The following is a 13780-nucleotide window of genomic DNA, read 5'->3' as shown; positions in this document are numbered from 1 at the left end:
TTGAGATAACAAATTTACAATTTAATCATCCTACTCCCAGTCAAGATATAATCTCAAATCAGAGAAAAAGAGGTTTTTATGGCAAGGATTTAGTAACATCATTTACATATCACAACTGAGAAAAATACATGACTAATGATTCTCATAAAGTAAAACATAAATCAGAATTGAGATCTCAGTGGAGGAGAAGTTTAAGAAGAGAAGGAACAAATGGTGAGCAATAAAACCTGGTGTGTGTGTGTGTGTGTGTGTGTGTGATATTAATAAAGTGAACATATAATTTCTATGCTTAAAGTGGAGGCAGCATACTTTAAGAAACATTCTAATAATAGTTTTGAACTTGAAGTACTATTTCAGCAAAACCTAGTTATTAGGAAGAGGAAAGGCGGGCAGAAGAGGGAGAGAAAATAAAAGTGATAAAAAGTCTTATCAGGAGTGGGGAATGGAAAAGGAAGGAGAGGATAGAAGGGAAAGTATGTTAAAGGCCTCCTTTTCTTGGGCTGAGGGTTAGGTAAGGAAAATAACCAGTTGGTGGGACTAACAGTTTTTAAAATAATAGTGGCAAAATATTTATGTAATTTCTAGTTCCAGGAAGGATAAGTTAACTAAGTATATTGACATTTTCAGGAGGAAAAAAATGGAATGGAAAACAATTTAAATCAGAAATAATAAAAAAGGAAGCAAAAATATTTACTTAAAGCAAACTAGAGAAATAAAAACAGTTATCCAGTGGTCGGCAAACTGCGGCTCAGCAAACCGCAGCTCGAGAGCCACATGCGGCTCTTTGGCCCCTTGTGGCAAAATATCACGTGCAGTGCGATTGAAACTTCGTGGGCCATGAGCAGAAGTCGGTATTTTGTGGAAGAGCCACACTCAAGGGGCCAAAGAGCCGCATGTGGCTCGAGAGCCACGGTTTGCCGACCACAGCAGCTGGTTTGACTCAGTGGATAGAGCATCATCTTGTGGACTGAAGGGTCTCTGGTTTGATTCCTGTGAAGGGCACATGCCTGGGTTGTGGGCCCGATCCCCAGTAGGGGGTGTGCAGGAGGCAGCTGATCAATTATTCTCTCTCATCATTGATGTTTCTCTCTCCCTCTCCCTTCCTCTCTGAAATCAATAAAAATATATTTTAAAAAATAAAAACAGTTATTATTGTTATAATGAATGAGAATAGACAAGATGTCATGAAAGAATCTATTAAGTTGCATTAACAAACAAAACCTAGTTATCTATTATTTAAAAGCATCATACTCGTAAGTAAAGGGATGAAATACTATTCAAAATAAAGGTATGGGAAAGAAATACTATGCAATTACTGTGTAGTCCAACACAGAATCCAAAAATAGATCCTGGAATATATGACGATTTAGAACTTAACAAGAGCGGCATTTTAAATCATTGGGATAAACTAGATTATTTAATAAGTAGTGCCAGCTCAACTAAATAAAATAAAGTTGGCCCCCTACCTTATTTTAAAACTATTTCCATGAAGATTAAAACTTAAAAGTAGGGGAAAAGACTCTCTAGGAAACTGAATACACTTCTCTTATGGGCTGTGGAAAACTTTTGAATCAAGACAGAAACTTACTTTCTGAAAGACCTGACTGTCCTAATCTAGAACTAAAATAGTGGTAAGAAACAGTGTGAATTTATGAATTATTAAATTCCAAGTTGGATGGTGATTACTAGGATTCTGGTATTTCTAGGAGCACAGCATTTAAAAAGACAATGCACAGAAAAACATTTTAACTTACCAAAGACACTATCTTTTTATTTAGGTCCGTATATTCTTGTGAATATGGTTTTTCAAACTTTCTGTCATAGTCAATATTATTGACTTTAAAGCTGATGTGATAATAACTAGATGTTTTCCCTGAGGAGAAAAAAAGAAAAAATAGTTCTGACTTTGATCATTGTGTAACTATATTTATTTTAAAAATTATTTTATTTTATTTTTTCCCATCATCATTTAACCTCTCTATGCCCTCTTCCACCTTCCCCCCTCCCACAATCACCATACTGTTGTCCATGTCCATGAGTTCTTTCTCTCTCTTTTTTTTCCTCAATATCTCCCCCGCATCCCCCTCCTATACCCTCTCCTTAACCAGAGCTGTCTGGCTGCTCCCTATCTATGAATCTTTCTCTATTTTGCTTGGCAGTTTGTTCATTAAATTCCACGTGAGTTAAATCATATGGTACTTGTCTTTCTATGATTGGCTATTTCACTTAGCATAGTTCATTATGTAACTACGTTTATTCTTTTTTAAAAATATATATTTTATTGATTTTTTACAGAGAGGAAAGGAGAGGGATAGAGAGTTATAAAGATCGATGAGAGAGAAACATCGATCAGCTGCCTCCTGCACATTCCCTATTGGGGATGTGTCCGCAACCAAGGTACATGCCCTTGACCGGAATTGAACCTGGGACCCTTGGGTCCGCAGGCCAACGCTCTATCCACTGAGCCAAACCGGTTAGGGCACTGCTTTTATTCTTAAGAAATAACATATGAAATATAATACTCTGATAAAATTTCAGGTAACTTGACATTTAAATAATCTTGATTCTTAGTGACTGTTGAATTAACTATGACAGAGGAATGTTTATTAAATTATAACTTCACCCAAGAATGTTATCAGAATTTTTAAGGTAAAATGTCAATGTGCCAGCTTTCAAGTTTGGGCAATCTGAAGACAGATGTGTAACTATGAAATAAAATTATATTAAAGTGTAGATAATTTTTAGTTTTTGTGATCATCACAGATTACATATTAGAAAATCAGTGGAGTCTCAGGTTTAATAATTTATGAAGTACCTAAGAAATGAAAATAAATAAAGAGGAAAGTAAAATGAGGGATGAATTGTAAGTACTGCAAATTAAGTAAACAGAACAAAGAAATCAAACTTACAACTTTCAGAAAGTAATGCAAACCATAAAGCTGACGGTTAGACTGTCAGCTTTACTATTTTATTTATTTATTTTTTATAAAGTTTGTTCTAAAACAATTTATTGCACCTGGCAGGCATGGCTCAGTGGTAGAGCATCAACCTATGAACTAGGTTTGATTCCTGGTCAGGGCATATGCCCAGGTTGTGGGCTTGATCCCCAGTGTGGGGAGTGCAGGAGGCAGCCAATCAATGATTCTCTCTCATCATTGATGTTTCTATCTCTCTCTCCCTCTCCATTCCTTTCTGAAATAAATAAAAATATATTAAAAAATAAAATAATTTATTGCAAAACTATAGAGTAATTATTTTCTTTTTATTAAATTTATTGGAGTGACATGGGTTAATAAGAATATATAGGTTTCAAGTGTACATGTCTATGATACATGATATTTATATTGCATTATTACCCACTACCCAAAGTCAAAGAATCTTCCTTCACCATCACTGTATATTTGACCACCTTTACCCTCTACTACACTCCATCCCACTTCCCTCTGGTAACCACCATACTGTTGTCTGTGTCTATGAGTTTTTGTTTGTTTTTCTTATTTGTTCATCTCTTGCTTTCAGTTTAATATCCTACATATGAGTGAAATCATACGATTTTTAACTTTTTCTGTCTGACTTGTTTTGCTTGACATGATATTCTCAAGGTCCATACATGTTGTTGCAAATGGCAGTATTTCATCTTATGGCTGAATAGTATCCCATTGTTATAGTGGATAAGCTAAAGTAGGTTTACAGTTATGAGTACATAAAACATAGATGTATTATTATTTATTAATTATCATATTATTTTCCATACGAACAACTGAAAATCCACTTTTGCCCCACCCCGTATGTACCACATTTTTATCCAATCATCTATCAAAGGACACTGGTTGTTTCCATGTCTTGGCTACCTTGAATAATGCTGCAATGAACATAGAGGTGCATATGTCTTTGCGAATAAATGTTTTCAAATTTTTGGGATAGATATACAAAGAGGGGTTATTGGGTTATTTGGTAACTCTATTCTTAATCTTTTAAAGATCCTCCACACTGTTCTCCATAGTAGCTGTACCAATTTACATTCCCACTAGTGGCGAATGAGGGTTCCTTTTTCTCCTCAAGCGCTCCAGTCTTTGTTACTATTTGTTTTGTTGATAATAGTCTTTCTAATAAGTGTGAGGTGGTACTTCTTTGTAGCTTTGATTTGAACATCTTTATATATCTGTTGGCTGTTTGTATGTCTTCTTGGTAGAGGTATCTGTTCATATGCTCTGCCCAATTTTTAGTTGGATTGTTTGTTTAGTGTTGAGTTTTATGAGTTCTTTATATATTTTGGATATTAAGCCCTCGTCAGAACTGTTGTTTGCAAATATCATCTCCCATTTAGTTGGTTGCCTTTTTGTTTTGTTGTTGGTTTCTTTTTCTGTGCCAAAGCTTTTTAGTTTGATATAGTCTCATTAATTTATTTTTGTTTTTACTTCCCTTGCCTTTGGGGTCAAATTCATAAAATGTTCTCTATAACCAACATTCATAAGTTTAGTACCTATGTTTTCTTCTATGTAATTTATTGTTTCAGATCTTATATTTAGGTATTTGATGCATTTTAAATTATTTTTTGTACATGGGGTCAAACAGCTGTCTAGTTTCATTCTTTTGCATGTGGTTTTCCAGTTTTCCCAACACCATTTATTGAAGACACTTTCTTTTCTCTATTTTATATTTTAGGCTTCTTTGTCAAAAATTATTTGCCCATATACATCTGGGTTTATTTCTGGACTCTAAGTTCTGTTCCATTGTTCTGTGTTTCTGCCAATACCATGCTTTTTTGATTATCATCACTTTGTATTATAATTTGAATCCAGGGAATGTGATACCTCTGCCTTCATCCTTTTTTCTCAGGATTGCTTTTGTATTTAGACTGTACTATTTTAGTACATCAAATATGATAGAAATCCAAACTTTTTTGTAACTATGCTCAGGTGCCATTGTACCCCACTACTTAACAGACTGGGGGCTAGGGGAGAGGAGAGAGAGAGAGAGATGGAGAGAGAGAGAGAGAGAGAGAGAGAGAGAGAGAGAGAGAGAGAAGACAGAAGAGAGAAAGAGATGGAGAAATAAAAGCATTTTGTAACACTGAGAAGCTCCTTCATGTCAGTGAAGTTAATTATTTGGAGAAAATCTTTGCTGCACACTCACAAATAAAGAAATGCAAAGTAAAACAAGACAGAGTTTTTTCTTGAATTAAATTGTTAGAGATGAGAAAAACAATAAACCCAGGCTGGGTTAGCTATACTTAGACAAAATATACTTTAAGCTAAAAAACAGTAGCAAAGAAAAAGATAGATAAACTCTGAGAAATATACACCCTTCCAAGACTGAATCATCAATAAATAGAAAATCTGAACAGATAAATAATGAGTAAGGAGATTGAAACAGTAATAAAAAACCTCCCAATACTGAAAAGCCTGGGAACACGTGGTCTCACTGATGAATTCTACCAAACATGTAAAGAAGATTTAATATCAATCTTCCTCAAAATTGGCTAAAAAGAGAAAAGGAGGGAATACTTCTAAACTTATTTTATGAGGCCAGCATTACCCTAATACCAAAGCTGATAAGAACACAAGAAAACTACAAATATCTTTGATGAGTATAGGTGCAAAAATCCTCACCAAAATACTAGCTAGCTGAATTGAACACTATATTAAAAAGGATTATACATGTTGATCAAGTGAGATTTACCAATCAATAAATGTGATAATTTCTTGTGGGAATGTAGGAATTTTTTTTTATAAAGAAGTCCTTATCCTTGAAAAGGTTAGGAAAGAGTGGATGAAAGAAAGTAATAAGCACAGGACACAGAGGAGTTGGCACAAAGAGCTATTTTAAGAAAACATCAAATCTGTGGATCCCATACTTTTTTTCAATTTTATGAGCATTAAACTAAGTGAAATAAGCCAGTCAGTAAAAGAAAAATATATAGAAAAAATTTTACTGTTTCTTTTTTTTCATCCCTCATTAATGGAAAATACTTGACTTTTTTAGAGAGAATTTTATGAAAAGAAATCATTGTATATAGAGAATAATTATAGGCTTTGGGATAAGAAATCTAGCTTAGAAATCTAGGTTGTAGGCTTTTATATTTATTTGTTAACTCATTGATTATCTCTTCAAAACTTATTAATTCAACAATGAATGAATGAATGAATGAATGAACTCCGAGCACCTAAATCTTTACCAGGAATTAAAAAAAAAAAAAAAAAAGATCATACCACATCTCTGGATTCAGAATGCCCTAAGCCAAAAGTCACTACAGAACAAAGACTGCAGTAAATGTTATTAACCATAAGAATTTATCTCTGTCAAATAGTCTTATCTGATTCCTTTCCTTCTCCTATTCTCAAAGTTCCTAACTTTCCAATAATGAGAAATTAAATTCATGTGACTGGAAAGCCAGATATCATGAGTACTTACCATGAGTGACAAAATGAATAATGAGTCCGAAGATTACTACAGCAATCACAATAATTATGATACCCAGGGTAATCTTTCCACACCTTGTGAGTTTCACTTTTGTGTTTGACTCTGTTCTTCTGAGCAAAAAGAACAGGAAAGCAAGTGTTAATATGAGTAAGATATAGAACTATCAGAAATAAATATGAATTTGCTGTTAAGTATAAAAGTATATTATTTTTCAATAACTATGGACTCGGTAGACTGCTGAGCTTGGAAAACAAAGTGTAGAATTAGTGAATATAATATTTGGCCTGCTTATTTTTGAGGACATAGGAATAATAATGGTAATACTAAAATCAGAATTCATTCATTCAGCAAATGTTTTTAGATATCCTATTATGTGGTAAGCAGAGTTGTAGGAAAAAAGGCCTCGTTCTTATGGAGCTTACATTTCACTGAGGGAAGCTAGACAACAAATACCATAATTAATAAAATTCATAACTGGTAAAACAATATTAAGCTCTGTAGGAAAAAAACACATAGTTCTAGGTAAAGACAATATGAAATGTGGAAGCATGTGTAAAATGGTGTTGGTGTCAGGATGCAATATTAAATAGAATAATCAGGTTAGGCCTACTAAAAAGGTAAAATCTAAGCAGACTTGAAACATGTGAGGGGGTTAGCAATACAGATTTCTGGAATGTTCCATGCAGAGGGAACAACTTGACAAACGGTCTTTAGGAGGGTCATGCATTGTATGTTAGGAGAGCAGTGTGGCTGTAGCAGTGAATGAAGGGAAGAGTGGTAAGAGACTAAGTCTGAAAGGTACTAAGGCTCAGATCATGTAGGGCCTTGTTCATCATTGTAATTATATTGGCCTTTTCTCTGAGTGAAATGGGAGTATTGGAGGTCTTTGGAGAGAAGACTATGATGATCTAGCCTAATTTCTTAATGGGATCCCTCTGACTTCTTTGTGAAAAGTAAATTATAGAGAATAAGCGTGGAAGCAGAGCAACAATATAGGAAATGATTATAATAATCCAAGCACAAAATGATGTTGGCTTGAACCAGGGTGGGAGAGGCAGAGGAACTTAAAAGAGGCTGAAGTTTGGGAACATTCTGAATATAGTGTTGATAGAAATTCATGTAATTTTTTCAAGGAATTGGTCCGTTTTGTCTGAGTTGTCAAATGTATGTATATAGAGTTGGTGGTATTTCCTTTTTATCTTTTTGATGTTTATGGTATCTATAGAAAGACTCTGTTCAATTTCTGATATTGGTAATTTTTAATCTATTTACTTTGCTAGTCTTCCTAGAGAGTTGCTAATTTTATTGATTTCTTTCTAAGAACCATTGCTGTGTTTTATTGTTTTTTTTTCAACTGTTTTTCTGTTTTCACTTCATTAATTTCTAGTCTTCATTATTTCTTTTCTTCTGCTTGCTGGAGGTTTATTTTGCTCTTCTTTTTCTGGGGTTTTGCAGTGGGAACTTAGATTATTTATTTGATACTTTTCCTCCTTTCTTATGCATGTTTTTAATGCCATACTTTCCATCTCGGCACTGTTTTAGCTGTGTCTTAGAAATTTGATGTTTTATTTTCATTTTTATGTAGTTTAATGTATTTTTAATATTTCTGTTAACATTCCTCTTAAACCTATAGATTAATTAGAAATGTGTTTAGTTTCCAAGCGTTTTGAGGTATTCCAGTTAACTTAAAATTTGATTTCTAGTTTCATTCTATTGTAAGTGAAAAATGTATTATATATGATTTGAATTATTTAATTTTTTTATGGCACTGCGTATGACCTAGCATGGCTATGTTCCATGGATCCTTAAAAAAGAATGTGTTCTACTGTTGTTGGGTGAGGCTTTCTATAAATGTTGATTAGATATTGTGTTTGATGGTGTTATTGAGTTATTCTATATCTGTTGTTTTCCTCTGTAGTTGTTTAACACTTATTGAAGAGGTCATTAAAGTCTACAAATGCAATTTTGAATTTTTACATCTTTTTCAATTCTTTTTGATTTTTACCTCACATGTTTTGCTGAGCTGTTGTTTGGTACATATACTTCTAAAGTTGCTGTATCTTCTTGGTGGATTGACTTTTTGATCATTATACAATCTCCATCTCTGTCCGGTAATTTTCTTTGCACTGAAGTCTACTTCTTTCTCTTATATTAATATAGTCAGTCCTGCTTTCCTTTGAATAATGCTGTATGACTGGTCTTTTCCCATCCTTAATATTTTTAGGGTTCAAGTCAGCCTTGTTTTTAAAAATTTATTGACTTTTAGAGAGGGAGGGAGAAATATTGTTGTGAGAATGAATATAATATCCTTTGACTTCCTCCTGCACACCCTTTACTGCTGCAAACCCGGGCATGTGCCCTGACTGACGGGAATCAACTGGCAACCCCCGGATGCAATGATGACGCCCAATCAACTGAGCTGCACCAGCCAGTGCTCAAGTCAGCCTATTTAATGCCTTAATCAAAACAGCCTTCAGAAGCTCTGGGGGCTCATTCAGCATTATTCACACACTCATAGGTGTTGTTGTTTTAATAAGCATTAATGCAAGCAATAGAGTAAGAAAATAACAATAATAAAAACTTTTAGAATAAATTACCATATTATTTATGAATTGGGCGACAACTTAATTCCAATGTATTTATATTTCTACAATGTTAAATAATGTTTTTCTTTGACATAAACAGGAAATTTCTCTTTAAAAGTTAAGTAATTTATTATGTTCGTGTTTATTGAACATTTTCTATGTGCATGGTATTGGTTTAGGCAAGGGGTTTATAATGATGAGCAAGGTTACTAATGTTAAATGTGAAAACTGTAAAATGAATTTTGTTTTATATACTATAGTAAATACTGTATTTGCAAGGACTTCCATAACAAAGTACAATAGACTGAGAGACTTCAACAATGGAAATTTATTTTGTCACAATTTTGGAACTGGAAGCCTGAGATCAAGGGGTTGGCAGGCTTGTTTTCTTCTGAATCCATTCTCCTGGGCTTACAGATGACTGTTGTCTCCCTGTATCTTTACATGGAAATTCCTCCACATATCCGTGTCCTAATTTACTCTTCTTATAAAGACATCAGTCATATTTGATTAGGGTTCAGTCTGATAATTCATAACTTAATTCCCTCTTTCAGGACCCTATCTCTACATCCTACAGTCATTTTGAGGTATGAGGGATTAGGGCTTCAACATAAGAATTTTGAAGAATAAAACTCAGCCCAGTATATAAATTCTTAATATTTATATTTTATTTTGTATATTTCATATACCCATAAGTACAATATTGCACATAGGTATATATATATATGTATATATATATATATATATATATATATATATACATATATATTTCAGATTTCTATATTGTTATGTTAATGTAGATATGTAAACATATATAATCAACAATTACAATGACAGTACTAAATACTGATCAGTTTGAAACACCTATATTAATTTGATTTTTGTTTGCAAACCGAATTAAATATATTTTAGGAAATTTATTTTTTAGTTAGTTAACAAGTACTCCTTAAATAGGAGTTATTTCATGAACAGATAATATTAACTAGATTCCAATGCAGGTGAAATTTCCAACTCCAAATCTTTTTAGAAATTTCATTTTATTTTAAAAAACTTTGACAATTTAAATATATTGTCTTTAAATTGTGTTTGTACATGCTCTGCACATAAATGAATATCTTAATATTTCTATAGAAACACAATGCCCATGAACTTTTTGGATCTATAATAAAATAAAATTTTAAAAATACTAAAAGACATCTAACTCTGCAAAAATTTAGAGGAAAACACTTTTCCTTAAGTTGATCAACTTGCCTACTGAATGTAAAATAGTGTTATGTATTTTGGAAAGATAAATGACTAAATAATATAATAAAACCTTGGTAACTTAGTTTCCTATAGATGAATATGTTACCTTAAAGGAACCTTTTCTATACTCAAAGGTATATGTCTGTATATTTTACTCAACACAGTTTGCCAAGGGATAAGCTTCAAAAAAATGTTATAAATGGAGTGTAAAACTTGATGTAGCAAATATTTGGAGTATATTTTCTTATTCTTCTCAACCATGTGCTTCTAGAATAAATAATATAAAAATGCTGTGTTTGTATATTAAAAGGTGAATATTGGAAATTTCACACATATAAACTTCATTTATTGTCCCTCCTTCTTATTTGTCTATAAGGTGATGGAACAGTGATTCTTGTATAACAGAATTTGTTTACTAAGGAGTATTGTTGACTTCAAACCTCCCTCCAATATATAGCTCCTAGAATGGGATATGCATAGCTTCTTGGAAATGGAAGGAACTTTGCAGATCACCATTCTGGTGTCCTAATTTTAAAAAAGGGTAAGTGTAAAACAATATTTTCTGTTTAGGCCATTTCAAATCTAGGGAAGATATGGTAGGGATTCTAGGTGGGGATTTCTCCTCTGGTTATTATTAGTATGTTTAGGTTTTGGGTGAGAGTTCCTGATTTCCAGAAGGAAAATTAAATCATATAGGCCACTCTATCTTGCAACTCTCACTTACCTTACAGACTAAATCAAAGATCACCACAGTAACTTACATCTTAATTCATAAATGTAAAATTATGGTAATAAGTAAAAATTAATTTTAAAGGCAGGTAAACTAAGTATTTCTATCATTGTCACCTGAGTTTTCTAAAATATAGATATTCTTCTTATTTGCAAAGGGTTTAATTAATCTGCAGTTTGTGTGTGTGTGTGTGTGTGTGTGTGTGTATTTGCGATTCAAAAGAAAAATTAAACTTTGTCACCATTTAGATTATTTTCTTTAAAATGTTCTCTAAACAAAATGTCAGACATAAATTCTACTTTTCTCAACGTGTTATGATGTGGAATGTTGGTGGAGAAATATTATTCAACCAAAATTGGGTCTTGGAATGGAGTTAATTTGAGGAATAGAAAAGCTTGTTTTAATTTCAGCAACTTGCCTTAATTTTCCACAGTGTTATATTTTTTTGCCAAATATATCCTGAAGTCATTAGATATAATAATGATAAGAGGATATCAAGGATTATATAGGGATTTCAGAAACAGTAGTAAGTTGTACTTAAAAATTATTAATTCCTTCAAAGGATGAAACCAGGGTCTGATTTCTTATATATTGTTTATGGAGTAAAAGGAGCATAGCAAGTTAGCATGAAGGGCATAGAACATATTACTTGGAAACCAAGATTAAATACTTTTTCTAGCCTTTTTGTTAATTAAGTAAAAGGATTAACTAACTGATGGGAAAGATATCAGAGGTTCTCTTATAGCTGCTTAAGCTAAGTATTAATGTATAAAATGACTGATTATTCAACATGTTTATTGGGAAATTACATTCTGCTCAATATTATACTCTTTACCTAGAGGCTAGCTGTCGGCAAGATATCAAAATCAGAAAAGTTGTCTAAAATTTTTATTAAAAATATGGGTCAGGCTCAAAGGGTTTATCAAGGCATGCATTTTGCTGGAGTCTAGGAAAGACTAATGAGTATGTGACTATTTATATTGTGAGTTAGTTTGATTACATTAAGAATCATCACAAAAATTATTTGCACTTCTTTGTGTGCTATGGAACCATCAACACACTTCTTTGATCTTCAGGCCAATCGCTATCTGGGCACATGGCACTGTTGATGGGAAGGAATAAAGTCCTCTCTTCTTGTTGTTGTTCCTGTTTCCAACTACAATGTTAAATTATACTGCTAACACTGTATAGCAATGAAGCATTTCACTGTTTCAGTAATTAAAAATTAAGACCTAAGCCTCGTCTTCCACTTCCTATAGGTAAAATAGCATATTATGAACACAAATAAAGCCTCTAATTACAACATACAGAACTAGAAATAGAGAGATGTAACCATCCTATATTCTTTACATTGTCTAAGTGAAATTATCTTTTTAAAAGTAAAATCCCCCAATTTTACTTCAGCAATTCCAGCAACTATACCTATACTTTTCAGGAATGGTCTACTTGTGATGGAAAGATTTTTCACAATAATTCACAAGCAAACAGATTCTAATAATTACAGTTTTTCAATCTTATTCATTCTTGTTTTTCCTTTGTGATTTACATTGCTTTTATTTCCATAAAAAGTTGAGAGAATAACCTTGTTTTTAAGATCTTTAAAATACTAATGAAGCTACTTTAATTTGGTCCCTTCAGAAAGTAGGCCCAAAGAGCAAAGGCAGGCCATCCTGCACCCACCGCCTACCCTCTTAAGCTCACCTTTTCTGTAGTGGCATCCATGCCTGCTTCCTCTGCGGAGGTTGCTCCTTCGCCATCTTCTCCCCGAGTGCTACGCAGCACAGTCATTCTCCATCTATTTAGCTTATGAGATCCTGTGCCTTTTATGTGTTTTATGATAGTAGTATAATGATAATATTTAGCAGTCATACAACTTTTCATCTTCAAAGTGCTTTCTGAACATTTGCTAATTAATTTTACATTAGTAAAACATGAGCTGTGTAGGTGCTGCCCCATAAATAATAAATAATCACATGACCCAAGTGGAGGCAAAATTTAAAACTCTCAGTTGCTGTGAGTGACCAAAACAATAGGGTCCCCAGGTTTGAAAAGAGCCTTTACTCACCCAGCTTTTGCATTTTGTGAATTTGGAGGCAAGCAGCTGCTCTTTTCCCTCCTTTGAATTCACTTCCAAAATTTTTGGCAGTTTCGTTATTGCTTTTTGGTGGAAGGCCAATGGCTGTCCAAGCTCTAACCCTCCATTAGAATCTGAATGCTCTCCAACTCATAACACTCTTGACTCTTTCAACCCATATATCATCCTTTGATGAATTCCTTCCTGAAATTTTTATAGTGATCCTAATACTAGTGCCCATTAAAGAATTTTTTATTCCCTGAAATCCAAAGGGTGTTGATTTTTAACTTAAAAAAAAAGATTTAACAACTAGTTTTTCAAAGTTTTGGATAGCATTATGTTTCTTGGCAGCCAATTTAGATATTGGTGTGGAAACTAGATAGGACACATTCTAATATTTAGCCACCTGGAAGTAATAACTTTAAGTTTCCTTTTAAATTCTATTCTTTTCTGTTTGAAAGTTAGATATATTTTATGTCTAGCATTTATGATAATGTATACTACAATACTTTAAAAAACTAAAAGTATAGTTAACCCTTGAACAACAGTGATAGCATTGAACCCCCCTTACCCTGTCCAAAAATCCACATATAACTTTTCACTCCTCCAAAATTTACTGTTGGCCCTTTGCATTACAGATTCAACCAACCTTGGGTTGAAAATAGTGTAGTTGACCCTTGAACAACAGGGTTTGAACTGTGCAGTTTCAAATATACATGGACC

At 33.1% G+C, this 13780-nt stretch overlaps 1 protein-coding gene across 1 annotated transcript in view; it reads right to left on the bottom strand.

Annotated features, from left to right (window-relative positions):
• LOC139007119 (transmembrane protease serine 11C-like) overlaps positions 1 to 12740 on the bottom strand; it is a 54427-nt gene extending 41687 nt beyond the window's left edge. Inside the window, exons 1-3 of the mRNA XM_070410203.1 lie at positions 12685 to 12740; positions 6415 to 6530; positions 1755 to 1873 (exon numbers count right to left, since the gene is read on the bottom strand). Of these exons, the coding sequence (XP_070266304.1) occupies positions 1755 to 1873; positions 6415 to 6530; positions 12685 to 12740 (291 nt within the window). The remainder of the gene's footprint in view (positions 1 to 1754; positions 1874 to 6414; positions 6531 to 12684) is intronic.
• Between the last annotated feature and the right edge of the window lie 1040 nt (positions 12741 to 13780).

Source organism: Myotis yumanensis, unplaced genomic scaffold, assembly GCF_028538775.1.
Source record: "Myotis yumanensis isolate MYYU_CA2020_CCGP unplaced genomic scaffold, mMyoYum1.0.hap1 SCAF_1, whole genome shotgun sequence".
Lineage (NCBI taxonomy): Eukaryota > Metazoa > Chordata > Mammalia > Chiroptera > Vespertilionidae > Myotis > Myotis yumanensis.
Note: the sequence above shows the minus strand (reverse complement) of the source record. Positions and strands in the feature narration are given on the sequence as shown.